The sequence below is a fragment of the Arvicola amphibius genome, chromosome 9 (genome assembly GCF_903992535.2).
Source record: "Arvicola amphibius chromosome 9, mArvAmp1.2, whole genome shotgun sequence".
In the NCBI taxonomy this organism is placed as follows: domain Eukaryota; kingdom Metazoa; phylum Chordata; class Mammalia; order Rodentia; family Cricetidae; genus Arvicola; species Arvicola amphibius.
The window spans coordinates 47,602,765-47,626,435 of record NC_052055.2 but is presented as its reverse complement, the minus strand read 5'-3'; the positions used below and the strand labels follow the sequence as shown (position 1 = coordinate 47,626,435).

At 44.5% G+C, this 23,671-nt stretch overlaps 1 protein-coding gene across 13 annotated transcripts in view; it reads right to left on the bottom strand.

The window, feature by feature from the left end:
* Positions 1-23,671, bottom strand: part of Ppp6r2 (protein phosphatase 6 regulatory subunit 2) — a 93,862-nt gene that overhangs the window by 9,760 nt on the left and 60,431 nt on the right. For 11 of the 13 annotated variants that reach the window (XM_038342689.2, XM_038342690.2, XM_038342691.2 and 8 more), the window contains 8 exons: positions 22,767-22,832; positions 19,366-19,478; positions 18,916-19,029; positions 14,861-14,987; positions 13,306-13,458; positions 3,546-3,761; positions 2,153-2,280; positions 158-273 (listed from right to left, as the gene is read on the bottom strand). In XM_038342689.2, coding sequence (XP_038198617.1) covers positions 158-273; positions 2,153-2,280; positions 3,546-3,761; positions 13,306-13,458; positions 14,861-14,987; positions 18,916-19,029; positions 19,366-19,478; positions 22,767-22,832 — 1,033 coding nt within the window. The remainder of the gene's footprint in view (positions 1-157; positions 274-2,152; positions 2,281-3,545; positions 3,762-13,305; positions 13,459-14,860; positions 14,988-18,915; positions 19,030-19,365; positions 19,479-22,766; positions 22,833-23,671) is intronic. The other 2 variants (XM_038342694.2, XM_038342696.2) reach the window with 1 other exon arrangement.

Here is a 23,671-nt window from a genome sequence, read left to right as displayed (position 1 = left end):
GCCTGAATTCCCTATACGCTACAATGCCTGCTCCATGAAGAGAACACTCAGCTTACACTGAGAAGATGACAAAGAAGGCTGCATGGTTTGTTCCATATCAATGCAGTTATCACTGCTAGGGACAGAGGGCAGAGGGAGAGGAAAGTAGTGGGCTCACCTCGGATGACTTCACTGATATGGGTCTGCACTGGACCCTGCTCCAGGTTCTGTACCACTGCATTGGCGATCCTTGTGAGGTGACCCATATTCCCACGTCTCATGCCACCTGCTGCCCTGAAAGTGAAATGAACTATCAAGGTGGTCACTCAGTTCAGCTCTGCCCAACTTCTTGCTGGGAGGGTCAAGTAATAGGATTTCTGAAGCTCACTTCCACTGTCACCTGTAGCCTAAGCATTTGGCTTCTTTGTGGCTGTCACTCCAGGTTAACTTCAGGGGTAACAATCTGACCAGTCAGTGCCTGAGTGACAGCCCTTCCTCTAGAATACTGCTGATTATTGAGCATCTGGTATGCATTAAGTTCAGCCCCACCTTCCCCATCAGACCAAGAAACAGTAACGAGACTGCTTGCTTCATGGCCCACTTACAGACATGAAGATGGAGGCACAAAGATCACAGTGTTGGCCCAAGTTCCAGCAGTGGTAGTGGAGGAGGAACAGAGTCAGGACCGAAGGCAGTACAGCACTGGGCACACAGTTTCTAGGGCTGGGACGGAGTAGTACTCCACACCAAGTGAGCTGCTCTAACCTCTACTTGTGCGCCACACAGATCCTGAGTGACAGTTCCATAACTGTTCTCAGAGCGCTCTGGGCTTCCATGAGTTCTACCCAACACTGCCTGGAGCCCACCTGTTCTCAGCAAGACAATAAATGAATGAGGGTGGCCAGAATGGAGGGAAGGCTCAGATAGGAGCTTCAGAAAAGCTAAAGTGCATCACTGTGCGTGATTCTGACAAAGTATGATCTGAGTTTAGTAAGAACCAGAGTGGTTACAGAGATGGCTCAGCAGTTAAAAAGTACTGGCTGCTCTTCCAGAGGACCCGCGTTTGATTCCCACTACAGGGCAGCTTACAAAAACTATCACTCTGGTTCTAGGGGATCCAATGCCATCATCTAGCCTCTGAGGGTACCAGGTGTTCGCCTACAGTGCACAAACATGAGGCAAAACCCTCACATATAAAATAATAATTTTAAAATAAAAGAGATAAGAATGGCTGCAGCCAGCACATGGGAAGCCGAAGTAGCAGTACTAGAAGTTCCAGACCAACCTGGGCTATATAGCAAGACTCTGTTTCAAAAAACAAAACAGTGACTAGTTGTGGTGGCACATGCCTTTAATCCCAGCCCTTGGGAGGCAATTAGCAGGTGGATCTCTGAGTTGTAGGCTAGTTTGGTTTTGTGGTGAATTCCAGGATAGCCAGAGCTATATAATGAGACCCAGGCACTGGAAAAAAAATTAGAGAAAAAAAACTTTTTTAAAAAATGAGATAGGGGCTGGAGAGATGGCTCAGTGGTTAAGAGCACTGTCTGCTCTTCCGGAGGTCCTGAGTTCAATTCCTGGCAACCACATGGTGGCTCACAACCATCTGTAATGGGGTCTGGTGCCCTCTTCTGGCCTGCAGACATATACACAGACAGAATATTGTATACATAATAAATAAATAAATATTTTTTAAAAAATGAGATAATAAGTGCACAAAGTCCAAGCAAGCCTGGGTGGTGGTGGCACACACCTTTAATTCCAGCACTCAGTGGCAGAAGCAGGCAGATCTCTGTGAGTTCAAGGTCAGCCTGGTCTACATAGACAGTTCCAGGACAGACAGGTACACAAGAGAAACCTGTCTCAAAAAACTATACCAAAATAAAACAGAGTCCAAGCAAGATAGGTTGGGAAGGGTCACCTACCTATAGTGTGTGGCCCAGCCATCCATCACTCAACACGCGACTCTCCATGCCTCCCTGCATCCTCCTTCCTGAGAAGCCCTTATTGCTGTTTACCCAGTAGCAGGATCCCTTCCAGAGCAGTCCCAGGTACATATCTAGGTTACACACTGCTGATGCCTGACATGGAACCTGGAGTCTTGCAGTGTCCAGCATCCCGGTGAGATGCATGTCTACATCCCTAACTGACCAAGATGGTTCCTCAGGGTCCTTACTGTGTGTGGTCGTTGGCTTCCCAGGCTTCCAGGATCCTTTGTACCAGGCAGCACTTCTGGAACAGCTGTGAGAGCAGAGCGGCAAGCAGTGTGAGTGGGAGCCCAAGGTTCACACTGCCTCCTAGGTGCTGTAGGTAATGAGCAGGCAAATCAGCACTTGAAGACCCTGTGGCCATGACATCACTGATGCTCAAGGGCTCCAAGTCTCATGCTATTGAATGCCCTGAGAATGAAGACCAGTAAATATAGTAAAGGACAGTCTATGCTCCTCCATCACGCTAGAATGTCTTCTGCCTTCCCTCCTGTGGGCCTCCGTCTACACCTCTGGCCACTCTCCCATCAGCTCTCTGGGGTCCTTAGCATTTTCTTTTCCCTTACACAGGCAGTTTTCTTGTATATATGATGTGTTATAGATCCCAACGCACACCTTCTCTGTCACTATCTGGGGGTCCCTGTTGGTCTATATCCCACCCCATGAATAGTACTCTCGGTTCCCCAGAAGCTCATGCCGTTGCAGGCACCTGTCTCATGGCTGTTTATTCACTGGACCATAAACTGTAGACCACACTGAATACATCTTACCCAGTATTAGCTCCTGCTAGGTTTGTTTGCACATGGGTTGCTAGGATACCTCCCCAAGCAAGTAGCACTGATACCTTCTAAACCCAATCAAACACTGTTGTCTATGAGGCCTCTAAACAGAGACCCAGGAACCTGTCCCAAACTTCTGCCCTCCTGTCAGCCTGTAGCATGGTCCAGAATGTCCTGTACCACTGTAAAAGTGGGTAGCAGTCACGGTGGGTCTCAGCTCAGGTATAGCTTATGATCCCAAGCTATTTTTTCCCTTTCTTTCTTGGCAAACATCCATTAGGGCTGCTCTCCACCAGGGATGATATTAAGTGCTGATATCAAAAACAGGTTGAGCTGCAGACTCTTAACCCTAGGGGGATCAACCCAGATGAAGGGTTAGGGTGACCACTGTACGGTTATCCTATGGAGAATAAGGGAAGTCACAGAGAAAGCTGGTGCACCTGGCTCTAGAAGGTTCAAAGTTCCAGAAAGCTCTCTCCTGAGAATTCAACACTTGTGTTTAGTTATAAGGGTGGACTGAACAGAGCAGTGGGCTGCTTGTGAGCACAGTAGGGAGAACATGTGCAGATAGCTGCCTTCCTAGAGCCAACACCCACAACCACAAGATCATCTTTGCAAATGCTGGCTTGCCTTCTATGTCACCAACTATGATCCTGTCAAACCTGAACGTTTCTTCACAATGTTGTGTTCCTGTGAGTAGCCCCTCTGGCCCATGATGGTTAGGAGGTAACACACCAGAGCCTGGGAAGTGCTGCCTGGGTCTGCTTCAGCTGGTAATGATGAACAAGGGCACTGGACTTACATGGGTCACCATCGTGTTCTCAGGAAGGCTGGTGATGGATTGGGGGGTCTCTGGCTTCCCAGTTCCATCTCCACTCCCCTGAAGAGGCTCCACCTTGCCATCCGATCTACTAGCTTCTGCCTGCTCCTCCCGGGCAGCATGGGAAAGAATAGCGGCTATGCACAGTTCCACTTGGAAGTGTAAAAAGTTATTCCAGGTGTACTTAAAAAACAAGTCCTGAATAAACAGAGGACAGAAAAAGGTCTTCAGATGGGTCTTCTCCAACAGCTGAACTACAGGGTGAAGGTGAATCAGTCTCAAAACTTCATCTACTGATCTCACAAGTATGCAGCTGTTGGTGTGCTCCGGCGCCTCCCTGAGACCCACATCTCACTAAGGAAGTTCTGTGAGGCTCTGCCCTGCCCACTGTCCTCTTCTTGCTTGTTACTTTGTGTACATCTCATTGACCTCAGACCTTACCCAAATAACTGTCTTCTACTTTCTGTTTTTTTGTTCCTTATATTAGAAACTTAAGTAATTTGGAGTATTTTTTTCTTTTATGGTCTTTAAAGGGCTATGTATTTTTCTATAAAGTCTACTTTATATATTTTATTACACACTATTTTAAAATAATTACTTAACTCCAAGAATTTAAAATTTCCCTTCACTATTTTGTCTCTCACCAGTGTGTAACCAGAGTATGCTACACTTGGGACTCCACCAGGATGAGTGACATACATTTTCCTCATGAACACGAGACTGAAGCATGCCAGGCATCCTGGAAAGAGTTGGCGCTGAGGCAAAGCCTAGACAAGGAGGCCCAGACATCCCATCTCCAAAGAGCCTTTCCAGCTCCAGATCTTCTCCACTACTGCCATCTCACACAGGCCAGGGTCCCAGCTGCCCACGGCCCCAGGCCCAGCTGTGTGCTAAGTAGAGGGATGGGATATAATTTTGGATACCTCCATTATAAAAAAAGATTACATCAAGCAGAGAAGTCATATGTCTGACATACTTCTTCAAAAGATACACACTCCCTATTTTGCTTGTGTGGCACACACCTTTAATCCTAGTACTTGGGAGGCAGAGTCAGGCAGATCTGCATGTGTTCAAGGGCAGCCTGGTCTACATAGCAAGTTCCAATATCTAAGGCTACACAGTGAGATCCCATCTCAAAGATAAACAAACAAACAAACAAACAACCCCAAACCTTAGCTTTACATTTTTTGGCTATGTGACTTTAAGCTATGCAGCAGACTAGATCACCTTTCAACAACGAAAAATGAGAACACATGACCTAAATGGTGAATGCTACCAAACATTTAATTAATTTTTTTTTATTTTTATTTCACATGCACTCGTGTTTTGCCTGCATGTATGTCTGTGTGAAAGTGTCAGATTCCCTGAACCAGGAGCTACAGGCAATTATGAGCTGACATGTGGGTGCTGGGAATTGAACCGGGGTCTTCTGGAAGAACAGCCAGTATTCTTAACTGCTAAGCCATCTCTCCAGACCCTTAAAAAAAAATTTTTTTTTTTTGGTTTTTTGAGACAGGGTTTCTCTGCAGCTTTTTTAGAGCCTGTCCTGGAACTAGCCTTGAACTCACAGAGATCCGCCTGCCTCTGCCTCCCGAGTGCTGGGATTAAAGGCGTGCGCCACCACCGCCCGGCCCTTAAAAATTTTTTTATGTACATAGATATTTTGTCTGCATGTTGTCTATGTACCATGTGTTCCTGATGCTTGTGAAGGCCAGAAGGTGGAGTCAGATCTCCTAGAACTGGAGTCATAGATGGTTGTCTGCCACTGTGTGGGTGCTAGGAACCAAACCTGTGTCCCTTGCAAAAGTAGCAAGTGTTCTTAACTGCTGAGCTGTCTCTCAGCCCCTCTACCAAACACTTAAAGAAGAACCAACACATATCCTTCTCAAACTCCTCCAAAGTGGAAGAGGCAGGAGTATTGTGTGACTTGTCCCATGAGGTCAGCATCGATCTGATACTAAAATGAGACAAGGATATAATATGTATATGCCTTATACATATCGATGCAAAATACTAACAAAATGAATCCAGCTTCTCATTAAAATAATCATTCATGCCGGGCAGTGGTGGCGCACGCCTTTAATCCCAGCACTCGGGAGGCAGAGGCAGATCTTTGTGAGTTCGAGGCCAGAGCGAGTTCCAGGACAGGCTCCAAAGCTACAGAGAAACCCCATCTCAAAAAACCAACCAGCCAAACAAACAAAAGAAGAATAAAACCCTTGAGAATCAACTAAAACTAAAGAGTCAAAAAACAGTGAAGCCAAAACTAAAAAAGGCTAGGCAGTGGTGGCGCACGTCTTTAGTCCAGCACTCCAGAGGCAGAGGCAGAGGCAGGCGGATCTCTGTGAGTTTGAGGTCAGTCTGATCTACAGAGTGAGTTCCAGGGTTACACAGTGAAACCCTGCCTTGAAAAACCAAATAAGAAAAAAAAAGAGAGGGGCTGGAGAGATGGCTCAGTGGTTAAGAGCATTGCCTTCTCTTCCAAAGGTCCTGAGTTCAATTCCCGGCAACTACATGGTGGCTCACAACCATCTGTAATGAGGTCTGGTACCCTCTTCTGGCCTGCAGACATACACATAGACAGAATATTGTATACATAATAAATAAATAAACATTTTAAAAAAGAGAAGAGGAGAAGAGAAGAGGAGAGGAGAGGAGGGGAGGGGAGGGGAGGGGAGGGGAGGGAAGGGGGGGGGGGGGGGGGGGAGGGGAGAGGAGAGGAGAGGAGAAGAGAAGAGAAGAGAAGAGAAGAGAAGAGAAGAGAAGAGAAGAGAAGAGAAGAAAGAAGCATCAGAAATTCGACAGTGATGATCTGAGAATTCAATCCCTGGGACCTACGTGATAGGAGAGAACTACTCCCACAAGCTGTACTCTGACCATGACATGCACATGGTGGCACCTGGGACCACACACATGGGTGCGCATGCACACCCCCCCACAGATAAATAAATTAATATAATTCAAAACATGCTAAAAGAACTCAAAAGACCAGATTTATATATTTATTATTTATGTCACTAGGAGTTGAACACAGGGCTTTATTGGATTTTGTTTTCTTTGTTTCATTTCATTTTTTTTTTTTTAAATGAGGGGGCTGGAGAGATGGCACAACAGTTAAGAGCACTGGCTGTTCTTCCAGAGGACCGGGGTTCAATTCCCAGCACCTACATGACAGCTAACAACTGTCTGTAACTCCAGTTTCTGGGGATCTGATACCTTCACACCAATCTACATAAAGTTAAATAAATTATTTTAAAAAATGAATAGATATTTTGTTTACATATATGACCTTGAAGCCAGAGAGGGCATAAGATTTCCTGGGCCTGAAGTAATTATGAATAGGTGTAAGCTGCCATATGGGGCTGAGAATTGAACTTGAGTCCTCTGGAAGAGCAGTCAGTGCTCTAAACCCTGAGCCATCTTTCTAGTGCAAATAGGGCTTTGTATCCTCATTTCTGAAGCTGGTCACATGACCTTAGCTGGTGTTTGTAACCACCTTCCTCTACTACCCATTCCACATTTCCTCTACCATCAGCAAGAATCTCAGCAGGTCTTGACTCTGAAGGGTCTATACCTTTTGTCATCCTGCCTGGATTAGACTGTTGTAGTCTCCCACTGGCTTTAATCACAGGACATGGTAGCACTAAGAGATGCCCTAACAGGTCTCTTATACGTCATAATCTTTCTTACCTCTGTTGTGGATAAGTAATTCAATTTCTCCTTGGTAATCTGGATCAATTACCCCTCATAACACCATTATTCCTTCCTTAGCCTGTTGGCTTAAGGACATTAGAAGCCAAAGTGACCAGGGGGAAGTCTGAGCTTCCAGGTTAATGCAATGTTTGTTGCAGCTCCTAGCAGGAGCACTCCCAACTCTGGAATTAAAACTTCCAGCTCAGCAGAATTTAAGTTGCAGAAACAGGAAGCCAACAATTTTCTAAAGTATCACTGGCAGTGATAATGAGTTGAACTATCCTTTTTCCACCCCTTGATTCCTGGACCCATGGATCCTTGTTATGGAAGAAATCATGCCATATATTGGACACTGATTCCAAGCATATACCATTTTCTGGAGAACCCTGTCCCAGTCCTCCAGGCTGCTGCCACCTAATTGGTGCTGTAACTTGGTCTTCAAATGGCCATTTTGTCTTTTTACCAAGCCAGCTGCTTCAGAACAGTGGGAACATGGTAAGACCAGTGGATTCCATGATCATGGGCTCACTGTTACACTTCTCTGGCTGTGAAGCGAGTTCCTTAGTCAGAAGTAATACTATGTGGAGTTCTATGATGGCAGATAAGGCATTCTGTACGTTCATGGATGATAGTTTTGGCAGAGGCATTACATGCAGGAAAGGCATAACCAGAATAAGTATATATTCTAGTAAGGACAAAGTGTTGTCTTTTCCAGAGGAAGTAGTCCAACTAGTCAACCTGCCACCAGGTCACTGGTTGGACACCCCAGGGAATGGTGCCCTATCTGGACTCAGTGTTAGTCTCTACTATTGGCAGATTCGGCACTCAGCAGCAGCTGTAGCCAAATCATCCCTGGTGAGTGACAGCCCATGTTGTCAAGCCCATGCATTACCCCCATCTCTGCCAGCATGGCCACTTTGTTCATGGTACACTGGGCAGTGACAGGAAGGCTGGGGAAAAGGGATGACAGAACAAGTCATCCTATCTACTTGATTACTTCTCCTCAGCTGAAGTCTCCTTTTGATGAGCATTTACTATCTTCACATGATGGAGGATTCTCATTGGCTAATAAACAAACTGCCTTGGCCAGCCCTTAGGTGGGTGGAGTAGACAGAACAGGAAGAAGGAAGTGAGGTAGATGGCTCAGTCAGATGCCACGCCTCTCCTAAGTGAGATAAAGCGCCATGCCTCTGCTCTCTGGGGCAGACTGCCATGCCTCTCCTCAGGGAGACAGATGCCATGAAGCCAGCCACCAGGTCAGACATGCTGAATCTTTCCCGGTAAGACACCACTCGTGGTGTTACATAGATTATTAGATATGGGTTAGTCAAGATGTCAGTAAGAGGCTGAAACTAATGGGCCAGGCAGTGTTTAAAAGAATACAGTTTGTGTGTTGTTATTTCGGGGCATAAGCTAGCCAGTGGCTGGGAGCCGGGCGGGATGAAAAGCAGGCCTGCCTGCAGTGCCTCACTACAGAAGGAATGCAGCCCGCTCAGCTCCACACTACATTCACATCCATTGCCCATTTGGTAAGGTTTATCCACATACTTTTTCCCCAAATATCTTTCTTGCCAATTTTCTAATCATGGTTTTTTCAAGTTCCTGACCATCCAGCTAATCCATTGGCTACAGCCATGAATCAGTGACTGAGTATCTGGTCATGTCTCCTTCCAGTCAATATGTATGACCATGTGTGCTGCCTGCAGTTCTGCCCCCGTGAAGATTTCCCTTCACCAGTGTCTTTCAGCGTTGTCTCAGAAAGGGGCTATAATGCTGCAGCTGTGCACTTCTGGGTGGTGCCTGCGTAATGAACAGAACCATAAGTAAGCCTGGTCCTAGTGTTTTCTCCCTCAGTCAACCAGTCACATGGCACAACCATGAGGCTGTAGGTACATGCTTGGCAGCAGATGGCATTGTGACAGCAATAGAAACCATAAGCATTTGGGCAACTTCGTGTAAATTGCTTGTGCCTTCAGGACCTGCTTGGGCCTGATAAAATATACACCACTTCCATCTGATAACAGATTGCTGTTGTGCACCCAGCTCATGATGGACAGCTTGGGTCACATGGTAACTTGGTGGCCCACTGACAAATTTTCAGTTTCCACTTTGGTCTAGTAGCAAGCTGAGAACTGTCTCTCAAAGGGAGAATAGTTGTCTGCAGATGATGGTAGAGCTTTGCTCCAAAAATTCCAAAAGTCTCTTCTGTGATTCACCTTTAGGGACCTGCCAAAGGCTCCAGACAGCATCCCTGTCTGCTACTGACACCTCAAATACCCTTGGATCTACTTGATCAAATGTTCAAGTGGTAGAGCAGCCTGCACAGAGGTCTGGATCTGTTGAAAAGCTTCCTCCTGTTTTCAGGCTCCCTCCACAAAGCTAGCAGCTTTCTGAGTCACTTGGTATATGGGCCAGAGTAACACCAAAGTGGGGAATGTGCTGTCTCCAGAATCTAAATAGGCGACTAACAGTTGTGCTTCTTGCTGATGGGAGGGGCCAGTTGTAATAACATCCTTCACCTTAGAAGGGATATTTCTGCATGCCCCTAATCACCACCGGATTCCTAAGGGTTTCACTGAGGTAGAAGGCCCTTGAATTTTGGCTGGATTTATTTCCCATTCTCTGATACACATGTGTGTTACCAACAAGTCCAAAGTGGCTGCTACCTCCTGCTCACTTGGTCCAATCTGCATATTGTCATTAACACAGTGAACCAATGTATATTTTGTGGAAGAGACAGACAATCAAGATCCCTTAAAAATAAGCTGTAACACAGGGCTGAGGAGTTAATAAATCCTTGAGGTGAAATTGTAAAGGTATACTGCTGGCCTTGCTAACTGAAAGCAAATTGCTTCTGGTGGTCCTTATGGACAGATACACAGATACAGACAGCTATGAATTGCCATGTGGGTGCTGGGAATTGAACCTAGGTCCTCTGGAAGAGCAGCCAGTGCTCCTAACTGTTGAGACATCTCTTCAGCCCCACAATCAAGCATTTATAATTAATATTGAGTCTCCATGTTAGTTATTTGGGAACTGGTGGGAGGGAAAGAAGAGTCTGCCTTCAGTTCTCGGTCTTCAAATTGGTTCAAGTCTGGAAATTAGTTCACAAACTGAGATTCCCTTTTGCCACTACACAATGGAGCCTTTCTTTCATTTGGTTAAGAATTTTTCCACAGATTTTATCTAGATCAAACAAAACTGCAGTAGACTTCTTATCTGTTTTGTGCCTGGAGACACCATGATTGATCACCCAGTACCAGTATGAGTGACATCATCATAAAGATCACTTTGCCCATTATGGGTTAGACCATTATGGACATTGCTTTGTCTGTGCTACCTATTAGCCTCCCAAATACTGGGACAGTAGGCATACACACCGTACCTAACTCTCATCTTAACTGTTTTTACATGTACAATTTAATGGCATTAAGGACTTTGCAACTACCTATCTCCAGCACTTTCTCCCCATCCCAAATGGAACTATACCAATACTAACTCCCCAGACCCATGGCAACTTTCATTCTTTTTGTCTTTGAATTTGACTATTCTAGGATATTATGTATAAGTGGAACCATAGATTGCTTTTGTTGTGACTGGCATATTTCACTAAGCACAGTGGCCTCAAGGTTCATTTCCTTTGCAGCATGACTTCCTTTCTTTTTAAGGCTGAAGCATTTATAATCATATGTATATATTTTGTTTAATCACTCATCTACCAGGAGATTCTAGGACTATTTACATTTTTTGCTGTAGTGAATAGTCTGCTGTGACCTTGAGAGATATCTGTTTAAGGTCTTTAGATGCATACCTAGGAGTGGATATACAATATCTCATGGCAGTTCTACAGCTAACATTTTGAGGAACCACCAAATTTTTACAAAGCAGCTATATTGCTTTGCAGACCCACTAACAGTGTACAGTATTCATGCTTTCCAATTTCTATGCTTAATGATTTCCTTAAAGTGGGGTAAAACTGCTTATTACCAAAACTTAAAAAACACAGTTTGATTCTTAGGACTCACATGGCAGAAGAGAAACCTATTCTTGCAAGTTGTCCTGACTTCCACATGCACACCATGGCATTTTTAAGTGCACATGCAAACACATACACACACCACTCCCTCTCCCCCCAATAAATACAAGATGAATATGAAGGGGAAAAGCCAGGCATAGAGGCACATGTCTTTAATCCCAGCATTCAGGAGGCAGAAGCCCTCTATCTGCCCCCCAAAAAACTATGATTGGGTATATAGTTCAGTGGTAGAGTGCTTGTCCAACATACGCAAGTCCCTGGATTGAGTTCCTAGAATTGTGAGTGGATGAATGAATGAATGAGTATACATATCTATAGGGTAGATCAATGATGGAGTACTCATTTGGGTTCTAGTTCAAGGACCAGAGACACAAAACAGTAAGTAAGCAAGGGCTGAGAAATGGCTAGGTCAGTAAAATACTTGCTATACAAGCACTAGAGACCGGAGTTCAATCCCTAGTGTCCATGTACAAGTTATGCTCAACAGCACACATTTGTAATCTTGGCACTCAGGATATGAAGATGACAATCCCCTTGCTAGTTAGCAAATTCCAGATTCGGTAAGAGACTCTGTCTCAAAAAGTTAACATGAAGCCAGGTGTAGTAGCACACACCTGTAATCCCAGCACTTGGAAGGCAGAGGCAGAAGAATCTCTATGAGATTAAGCCTGGTGTGCTTAATAAGTTCCAGGCCATCCAGAGCTACATAGTGAAACCCTGTCTTAAAAAACAAGCAAACAGGGTCGGGGGGGGGGGGGGTGGTGGTGGTAAAAATTAAGATAGATTTGTTTTAGAAAGAAAAGGAAAATGAGTCTTTTATTAACATACTTCTGATACAAGCTGAGATCTATCTTAGCAGTTCTAAGTAACTTTTGGTGGTGGTGAGTGAGTGAGTGAGAGTCTCATGTAGACCACTATCTCCAGAGTCTACTTGACACCACACTTAGCAGTGTCATTATTTGAAGGCACTTCCTGCTTTCTGGGAGTAGAGGCTGTAGACATGCCAGCAGGGCCTGTGCATGTCAACAGTACCCAACGGGGCATCCCAATCCATATCTTCCTGCTCAAGGAAACAGCCACCAGCTCTCTCAGATAGCATCTGCTTCTCAGAGCCAGTACAGGCAGGTTACCACTGACAGCTCATCTCTCTTATCAGAAATCTACAGAATTCTGGCCAGACATGGAAACACATGCCTTTAATCCTAAGCACTTGGGAGGCCAGTCTGGTCCCAGGCCAGCCAAGGCTACATAGAGATATCCTGTCTCAAAAGCAACAAACAAACAGAAAACAAACACCAAAATACTAAAATGCTACTACTACTACTACTACTACTACTACTAATAATAATAATAATAATAACAATAATAATAATAAAATAACCTACAGGCCACTGGGTGGTTTCTACTAATGGAGGCACATTTCCTACTGGATTTGACAAGAGTCACAAGGATGACAACTATGAAAGATGAAAGACGAGGACCTTCTCTCTCCCTTTTGTTTTGCTATTTCCTTCCTTCCTTCCTTCCTTTCTTCCTTCCTTCCTTCCTTCCTTCCTTCCTTCCTTCCTTCCTTCCTTCCTTCCTCCTTTCCCCCTTCCTCTTTCCTTCCTTTTTTTTCTTTCTCTCTTTTTTTTTTTTTGAGACAGAGTCTTACTATGTAGCTCTGACTGTCCTGGAATTCTCAATGTAGATGAGTCTGGCCTCAAACTCAGAGATCTACCTCTTAAGATACTATGACTTAAGAGACAAGATCAGATACCCGCCCTTTGCCATCAGGAAGTTCCTAGGATGTCAGGCTACTGTGAGCCTAAGACTGACTCACATCCCTGTATTGCTCAGTGTGCTACATTAGAGACCCATGATCTGGGTATCAGCACCTCTTCTTGGCAGGTCTTTTTGCCCAAGTTCCTGTCCTGATGAACCCTGTCCAGTGCTCCTGACCCATCTCCATGTTCAACTGAAGACTGTACTTGGCTCATACAGACAAGCAGAGCTGCTATGGCAATGACTCACCAGCAGTAAGTCCATGGTGTTGAGTCGGCAGAGCTCCTGGTTGATGCTGGGCGTGTTTGTGTGCAGCAGTGCAGCCATGAGGCGTGCACCATGAAGACGAGCATTCCCCAGGGGCTCCTCTAGCACGCCAATAGTGGTCAGGATTGCTTTTTTCTGCAAACACAGGAGGCACCACCCAGTTGGAGTCTTATAACAAACAGACCACTCACCTATGATATGCCTGGCCTGGAGAGAGTAGGGTGTGATCAAGACAGGGCTTCCTGCAAGAAGAAGTGAAGAAATCCACAGGATGAAGGACCCTTTTCTCCCCTCATAGCTAAAAAGAGTAGATAAAGGGACCAAAGGCTCCTAGGAAGCCCAGGGACTCTTGCCTGCGCCAAAGGACCACTACTATGGCACGTAAAATGTATCCAGTATCCATGACGGAGCTGGCAGTAGCAATCTGAAGGCAAGTAGGAGGACCCAACTGTGGGCTGGAGCCCTGGCTCTGTAGGATTCCGAGCTAAGAGCTTGCCTCATTAGCAAAATAGCTTTTTCCTAGTTAAAAAAAAAAAAGGTTCATGTGTATATATTTGTTGTATGTGCTTATGTGTGTACTGTATGTGTGTGTGTGCTCCTGGCACGTGTATACCACAGTACATATATGAAGGTCAGAGGGCAACTTTATGGAGTTGATTCTCTCCTTTCACTTTTATATAATTCCCAGGAATCAAACTCAGGTCAGGCTTGCATAGAAAGCATTTTTACCCCCTTATCCATCTCACTGGCCCCAAGCTTGCTTCATTAGATTGGATTCGGGAATTTTCTGATCCATCTGTGTCCATTTTTCCACAAGCTGAATGTTTAAGGCTAATAAAACAGTACTTGCCTCTATAAATCCTTCCTTATTAGTGGAGGAGACAAAACAAAAAACAAGCAGTAAGTAAGGTAGGTGTACTAGGAAGAACTGTGTATGGGAAAGGACTAGACTGGTGGGCAGGAGGCAGCTGAGGACCTTTGTGAAGGTCACCCTCTTCAGCCTAAACCAGTAACTACCCTGAGCTGTTGACTCAACAAAGAGCTTCCCTGGGATCTTGGCCTCTAGGAGCTGAGCCACCCTTGGCTAGGAGTGCCCCGACCCAGAGGCTAGTTAACCTGATGCTTAGTTACCTGTGGAGTCAGCAAATGTCCTGCTCCCAGGCCTCTCCTAGTAGAGCGACATGGGTATTCCTAACTAGCAGCATATCTTTTTTAAAAATATTTATTTATTTATTATGTATACACTATTCTGTCTATGTGTATGTATGCCTGCAGGCCAGAAGAGGGCACCAGAACCACCATGTGGTTGCTGGGAATTGAACTCAGGACCTTTGGAAGAGCAGGCAATGCTCTTAACCACTGAGCCATCTCTCCAGCCCACTAGCAACATATCTTAACATCTGCCCAGTGGTTGGTTCTCCAGTTAGTATCTCAAAGGGTAGGTCAAAGCACACTTAACTCCATACTCTGCCTTATCCTGTATTTTACATCATCATATGTTTCTCAAGATCCCTAATAATCTCTCCCGACCATTTACCTTTGGCGGGTGGAGCAGGAGCTGATGGAAATTCTTTAGCCATGGCTCGATGCCACACAGGATGCTGCTGTTGACAGAGTATGACTTTTCCAGTCCCTGAGAAAAGGAGTCCACCAAGCCTTCTGTTCTGTGGATAAAGACAGCAGGCAGTCTTGGTATTTGCACTATGTCCTGTGCACTCCCCATTACCTTGTCAATATTCTACTCTGCATCTCCCAAAAAGCTCATGTTGAGTTTCCAAAAAACAAATATGAAAAGGGACATTACTCAGGATTCTACACATGATCTGGTGACCAGTGTATTGAGAAGAAGAGGGCTCTCGTCCCTTAGCAAAACACTTCTGGGTAAAATCTAAGAGCAAAGGGCAAGGGAAATGACACAGGACTTGCTGCCTTGCTGTCCCCTTAATCCCTAGCAGGGATCTCCAGTCTTCAAGTGAGAAACAAGAGGCAGACTAGCCATACAGGTGTTTTTTTTTTTTTTTGCTTTTACAAGACAATTTCTCTGATATATATTTATATATAAAAGATATTTAAATATATTTTCCAATTAAATAAATAAAGCACCAATGGAGCAGGGGCTGTCTCTGACTCTGTTGCAGGCTTTTGGGACCCTGATCCTCAACTGTCCAGTCTTCAACTTGATATGCCATGTTTGGTTGAGATTCATGGGAGGCCTGCCCTCCTCTGAATAGAAATGGAGGAGGAGGAGGAGTGGATGGGGAGTGGGGGTAGAAGGGGGGCTCTGAGAGGAGAGGAGGGAGGGGAAACAGGCTGTAAAATTTTTAAAAAGTGTAAAGGTATTATCCTTAACAGCCGTAACTGTTTGGTTGATATCCCCGGAGGCCTGCTCTTTTTTTTTTTTTTTTTTTTTTTTAAGGGAAACAGAAGAGTGGATCTGGGAGGGGGAACGAGGTGAGGTGAAGGTTGGGAGAAGTGAAAGAGGGGAAACTGAGGGCAGAATGGGAGAAAAATTTTAAAAAATTAATGTAAAGAGAAATAATTGACTATTTCAATTTTGCCTTTCTTTTTTAACACTGAAAAAGATTTATTTACTCATTTAATTTACAACCCAACTGCTGTTTTCATCCTTCCTCTCCTCCCAGTCCCTCTCCCCTTACCTCTCCTCTGCCTCCCCCATCCACTCCTCCTCCATTTCTATTCAGAGGAAGGCAGGCCTCCCATGGATAGCAACCAAACATGGCATATCAAGTTGAAGACTGGACAAAAGAGCCCAGTATGAGGATAAGGATCCTAAAAGCCAGCAAAAGAGTCAGAGACAGGGATGGAGAGATGGTTCAGAGGTTAAGAGCCCTGGCTCCTCTTCCAGAGGACCCAGGTTCAATTCCCAGCACCTACATAGCAGCTCACAACTGTCTTCCAGTTCCAAGGGATCTGACACCCTCACACAGACATACATACAGGCAAAATACCAATGCACATAAAATAAGAATAAATAAATCACTAAAAAATGATTAAAAGTCAGGTGGTGGTGGTATATGCCTTTAATTCCAGCACTTGGGAGGCAGAGACAGGCAAATTTTTGTGAGTTCGAGATCAGCCTGGGCTACAGAGCAAGTTCCAGGGCAGGCTCCAAAATTACAGAGAAACCCTGCGTCTCAAAAAACCGAGAGAGAGAGAGAGAGAGAGAGAGAGAGAGAGAGAGAGAGAGAGAGAGAGAGAGAGAGAGAGAGAGAGAGAGAGAGAAGCCTGCTCCCATTGTTAGGAGTCCCACAAGAAGACTAAGCTACACAAAACTGTCACATATATGCAGAGTGCCCAGGTCAGTCCCATGCAGGCTCCCTGGCTGTCAGTTCTGTCTCTGTGAGCCCCTATGAGCCCAGGTTGATTTATTCTATGGGTTTCATTCCTCTCTTTAAAAAAAAAAAAAAAGAGAGTTGAAATAGGATCCCTTGGCTGGCCTGAAACCCACCTCTCTGCCTAACTAGTGCTGCAATTAAAGTCATTGGGCAACCATGCTTAGTCCTGTTTCTGTTTTTCTAAATTTCACATTGTTCTTCCATCACATGCAGGGCTGAGTTTGGCTTTCAGAAGTGGTCTAGGCTTGCTGGATTTGCTAATAATAATAATAATAATAATAATAATAATAATAATAACAATATTCTAGTTGTATAAGTAGAGAAAATGATGAGTTATTTAGTTATTTTTAGGCAATACACTAATAGTAAAGTATTGAGGTAGTTTTGGAAAGAGATTTATCCAATTTCTTGTCATTTTCATGTGTATGTGTGTGTTTAAAAGCACAGGACTATCAGTATCAGGAGATAATGAAGTACTCCCCAACATGGGGAAACATGACAATTGCCTTGAGGAAAAGTTGGAACATTACCCCAACATGTAATTGAACAGTTCAGAAACATCCTAGGGATGGTTTGCTGGCTGCAGAGAACCTTCATCTACCTGATGGAGCCTGAAGGTCCATTGAAAAGACTGAGCGGATGGGTCAGTGCTTAGCAATATCAAGGATTCTCCTCCACTATCTCCTTTTCTGGCATGCCTTCCAGGGGACTCCTTAGCCAAGAAACTCTGCTACTGACTCTCCACGTCCTGTTGCCTCTCCTCTGTGGCTTACAAGGTAAAATCAGATCATCTTTGTTTAAATGGCTGTGGCTGCATCTAGCTTCTGGGATCTCAGGGCCAGCCTGGGCCCCAAAGAAAGTTTCACTTTCTAGAATTTATATTTGGGGTCCTAGAAAGTTCTCAATTACTTCATTCCCAAACAAATTCAACCTTTCACACCAACTATGTCTCCTGTTTTCTCCTGTCTTAGGAAATGGTACTTTGCCTCAGAAGGCTTCCAAGAGCAATATTGAGGATAACCAGTGTGGTGACTTTCCAGCCTCGCACGTCTCAATCCATATATTGGTAACTATGCTTTTCCTTATAATGGGACCCTCTTCTTATCAGAAATTATCTTTGACTAAATGGGGCCCCTCAAAGAAAGCCTCTCTGACCAGCATAGCATGTCTCTATCTTCCAGGCCTATATGCACTTTTTTTAAGGATCACGCATTTTCCATACTGAACCTGTCCCCATAATGATCTCCTGGAACATTGTAGGAAAGAGGGCTATGTTTTGGTTGTCTTTGTCTCTTAGGACTCCATGCTAGGTATTCAAATAGCACCTGATGGATGAAAAAGAGGTGAAGTACAGGGGCTGGAGAAATGGCTCAGTGGTTAAGAGCACTTACTGCTCTTGCAGAGAACTTGGGATTGGTTTCTAATACATATATGGCAGTTCACAACCAACTGTAACTTGGGTTCCAGGAGAATGTTGCCCTCTTCTGGCCTCCACAGGCACTGCAACCATATGGTGCACATACATACATGCAGGCAAACATTCATATACATAAAAATAAATACATCTAAAAAAAAAAGAAGTAGCTGGGCAGTAGTGGTGCATGCCTTTAATCCCAGCATTCAGAAAACAGAGACAAGTGGAACTCTGTGAGTTTGAGGCCAGCCTGGTCTACACAGAATGAGTTCCAGGACTGGCTCCAAAGCTACAGAGAAACCCTGTCTGGGGGAGGGAGGAGTGAAGGACAGCCCCAAAACAAACTGTCTTACTGAACACTTAGCAGAGAAATTAGCACCTGTGGACGACAAATAAGACAGCATCCTTCTTTCCCTACAATGTGAGGTAGACATGTAAACAGCAAGCAGCTACATGGTAGCCCTGCAGGAGGTATATATATGGAGGTATATATGTATACACACCCATACACTGTGGATAATGACTAGAGCATTTCTAGAGAAAACCACACATATTCCATCTGCATCTATAAACATATTGCAAACTGGCAACAGTTGAGTGCCATCAGGCTAGGGTGAAACTATGCCTGCTACTGAGGATCAAAGAAGACCTAGCTACAGCCTGCAAAGGAGACCTTTCAACCAGGATGTCTACCCATATTATAACTTGTATAACCAAAACTTAATTAAAAATAGAGCATTTTCTGGCTCCTCCTAGATACCCATATCCTGTGGCACAGAGGCAATGTATACTGCTTTTCAAGGATATTTAATGTATGCTCACCCAACACGCCTTGGCTCCAGCAAGGCAAGCAGCACCTGCATCCCACTGACCAGGCAGCTCTCCATCTGATCCCCATCAAACATGTTCTTCAGAAGCTGCTCCACACAGTCCTGCCTGTAGGGCACATACAGACATCACTGCCTGGCAGAGCAGACATACAGACATAATTCAAGGACACTCTCTTCTCCAGAGGACACCACAGCACCATAAGCCAGGTAGTGCCTCATTTTTGCTTTGTTTAGGTTCAAAGTCAGGTACTCAAAGCTTGCATAATACATAACCCCACTGGTCCCAACTGTCTGAACAGTATCCCTTTCTGGGCTCTGAACCTGAAAAAAATCATCAGATTCTGAATTACAGATGGCAGCGTCATCTCTTGTGTTCAAAACAAGATCCAAGCTATGCCTATGATTCAGGAAGATCACCATCCCATGGCCCACTATCACTCACGACTCCAGTGTTATGAGGAGGGGGTCTGGCTCCACAGCCTCCTGCAGCTGACTGCCCTGGTCTCTGCCCAGTCTGATGATGTCACAGAGTGCCTGAGAAGCATTTGACTGCCTCTGAAAAGACAAGGGAAACAGGCTCCCCTCAGCAAAAGACAGTCATCAGTCAAGAAAACCCAGATAATATATTTGGACTTTAAAAAAAAAAAAGATTTATTTATTATGTATAGTGTTCTGCCTGCATGTATGTATGTCTTCTGGTGCCAGAAGAGGGCACCTGATCTCCTTGCAGATGGTTGTAAACCACCACGTGTTTGCTGGGAACTATACTCAGGACCTCTGGAAAAGCAGCCAATGCTCTTAACCATCTTTCCAGCCCCATATATGAACTTTTTTTTTTTTTTTTTTTTTTTGGTTTTTCGAGACAAGGTTTCTCTGCAGCTTTTTTAGAGCCTGTCCTGGAACTAGCTCTTGTAGACCAGGCTGGCCTCGAACTCACAGAGATCCGCCTGCCTCTGCCTCCCGAGTGCTGGGATTAAAGGCATGCGCCACCACCGCCCGGCTCCATATATGAACTTTTTATGAGCCAGTTTTCTATAAAGATTTCTGAAATGGCTCATTTGAAAGTAGTGTGTGTCTGCTTTGTCCATTATCAAGATGTGGATCCAGTTAGATTTTTTAAAAGATATATTGAATCCATCCCCAGGAATTAAAAATGGGGCCCAAGATAGCAAAGTATGTTATATGCCTTTGCATCTATTCTATACCTTTGATTCACATTCTAAAATTATTGAATATGGAACCATGTTATTTTATATTTTAAAGTTAATATTAAGCAGTTACTATTATTTACAATTAGTCCCATGGGCAGGATAAGCCATTTAAGAAAAAAATAGAGAACTCACCATTCCTAGAGAAACATCAGTTCTGACCCCACAATCCCAACTAGAACATGTGCTTGCTAAGAACACTTGTGGGCGGAGATGAGAGTAATCAAGAGAGAAACAGCTTGATCTTTGCAATATCATACACACACAGTAGAGATTTTTTTTTTTAAAAAAAAAAAAAAAGCCACTTGCAAGGATTTCAGGGAAAATGAAAGCAAGCAGGCTGGTTTTGTGGCCTTAAGCTTACCTTTAGCACCAGGGTCAGGCCAGTCACCCTACAACACTCACACCACTGGTAGGCTCTACCTTTTGGGACACTAACATAGGAAAACTTCTACATTCCAACATTTTTTTCTCCCAGCTGTTTGGTAGGCTCAGTGGACAGACAGGGGCCAAAACAGAATGGTCAGCCAGCAGTGAAGACTTATCAAGTATTGGCTGAAGATAGTGTTTGTGTGTACAAATATTTACACTGCATAGCAAAGCCTTTATAAGGATATGACTCAAGCTCTCAACAGTGATTGATTACTGTGGGGAGGACGAAGATGGCTCAAAACATCTGTGATATGTTAACATATGTTTTTGCTCTTTGTCCACAGTTCCTGGCTCATGGTCTACTCTGAGTAGATTATAATACCCTCAACATCCTAGAGGGCTCCTGCTCCATGGCTCCATGACATGGTTTGGGTAATGTTTCAGAGAGTCCAAGAAGAAACTGAACAGACAGACAGGTCTTACTGGGTTTGCCTCACCAAATCTATTATCAGAAATGCCTATGCAATTAAATCTCAATAAAAACAACAACAACAAACTCAGAAAGACTGGGTTTGTGGAGTTTCTGAATAGCAAAACGTGAAGGCTCCTGCAGGGCTATACCTGGAAAAGACAGGAAAGCTCCACACCCATTCTTCCATCCATTACACTATGCACCTCTTCGTACTCATATGTATCATAATAAACCAATAAACGCAACAAATTATTTGTATCTAAGGAAGAATGTATAGAGAATCCAATGTCTATCTAGCCAGTCAGAAGCACAGATGTAAGGCAGCAGCAGGTGGGGACAGTCTTGGTGACTAAGTCCTCAGACCTGTGCCATCTGCTACTACATAACAAGGGTCAGAGGTGAACTGAATTCTAGGGTGTCTGGATGGAGACCTTACTCCTCACATGCATCAGAAAACAGTCTTGTACAGTAAAAGCTTAGTAGGAGATATTGAGTGGAAGTTGGCTTTTCTTTCTATGATTACATTATATGCTTCTAGAGAAGCTTCTAAAAAGGACCCTAATTAACCCTTCCTGGTATTCAGCCCTTATAAGTCCACATCCTTGAATATAGTCTAAAGGGCAGAATGCATTAGAGCAGTGGTTCTCCACCTGTGGATCATGACCCCTTGGGGGATCACATATTCTGCATATCAGAATCACATTACAATTTATAACGGTAGCAAAATTACAGTTATGAAGTGGCAAAAAATAATTTTATGGTTGGGAGTCACCACAGCATGAGGAACTGTATCAAAGTGCCGCGGCATTAGGAAGGTTAAGAACCACTGTATTAGAGGGAAGGCGATCATTTCCAAGCTGAATTTATAAAGTCTGGTTGAGTCCAGATCACTCCTCAAAGCCAGCTACCTTAATGTCAGCCCTACTGTCCACTCTGAAGCCCATCTCGCACAGAGCTGAGGGGTTACCTGGATTAGCAGCCTCTGAAGAACTGAATGCTGTTAAGTCACGTGACTGTGAAAGTGGATCTTCAGTAAGGTTCTGAAGTGACTGAGACCTTGTGAGAGACCCTGAGCAGAGGAGCCAACAGACCATGGCCAGATCCCTGACCAGAGAAACCAATACTGACAGAGATAAAGGTACTTGTTACAGACAACTCAGCTACAGGGTGACTTGCCATTTAGCCATGGTTAACTAATACAACCCTGTTAGAATTGTTTCATAGCCAGGCGGTGGTGGTGCACACCTTTAATCCCAGCACTCGGGAGGCAGAGGCAGGTGGATCTCTGTGAGTCTGAGGCCAGCCTGGTCTACAAGAGCTAGTTCCAGGACAGGCTCCAAAGCCACAGAGAAACCCTGTCTCAAAAAACCAAAAAAAAAAAAATTAGTTTCATTATACACATTTATGAAGTAATAAGTGCATATATAAGTGTGTAGATATAGACATGTACACACATATGCATGTGTATGATATATACAGATAATTTTTAACTGTTTTGGAGGCAAGTTCTCACTATGTAGCCCTGGCTGTCCTAGAACTCACTATGTAGACCAGGCTGGCCTTGAACTCATAGAGATTCACCTACCTCTGCCTCCCAGGAGCTGGGACTAAAGGCGTAAACTACCATGCCTGGCCTGTATTTATTTTCAGTAAGAACAAAATTGCTTAGACATTAGAGAAAGAAAGTATCTAATGGTCCTCTTCAAAGGAGAGAAGTGCTTTGCCCCTTCCCACAGCACAGGTGTGAAACTTCTCATGAAAGAAGGTGGGCTTTGTGAGCACCACACTCACATCTTCATCCTGATGAGGATGGATCAATTCCACAAGTCTCTGGATGATCTTCTCCTCATTAAGCCACTAAAAAGAGAGAAAATAAGTCCAGTTCAGTATCTGCTTATATCTAACTAAATGGAAGAAAGTCCTTTGGTATAGCAGAAAGTCATATGTCCCCATCTCCTGGATACTCTGACATGCCTATCTAGACCCAGGAAGAACCAAAATGATGCAATGAACCCTGGGAATGGTTCAAAGAGTTTAAATGGGCAGACCACTGAGCATCTGTCTTAATAGCACAGGGCACATCATTTCTGAAACCTAAAGTACACAATGTACAGAATGTGTCCAGAGGCCAGCCTGATGTGAAATGAGACAAATTTCAGCCCCCTGTGCCATGATGGCCTTCCTAGGATCTGGAAGGCAGGACTGTGGAGTGGCAGTAGGAGCACTGTGAAGGCTGAAGCCAACACTGTTCAAGGTCAAGGGCAATGGAGACCCAGTGAAATGATGTCAGGCCACAGCAGAGCTGGCAGACAGGTTCTACTAGTGCAACGTGTACTCTGCATGTCAGACTCCTCATGCAGAGATGAAATGCCCCAACAGGGATGCTTCACAATGTGAATGAGGAGCACAAGTGAAAGGTGAAAGGCAAAAGGCTATGCAGTCTTCTGTGGTAGTTTCAAAGAGAATGGCCTCCACAGGATCTTATGTTTGAATACTTGGTCCCCAGTTGGTGAAACTGTTTGGAAAGGATTAGGAGGTGTGGCCTTGTTGGAAGAGGTGTGTTATTGGGAGTGGGCTTGAGATTTCAAAAGAGTCTTGCCATCCTCAGTGTGCTCACTCACTGCCTTCTACTGATGGTTCAAGATGTGAGCTCTGGCTGTTTCTGCCACCATTCTTTGCTCCACCATCATGGACTC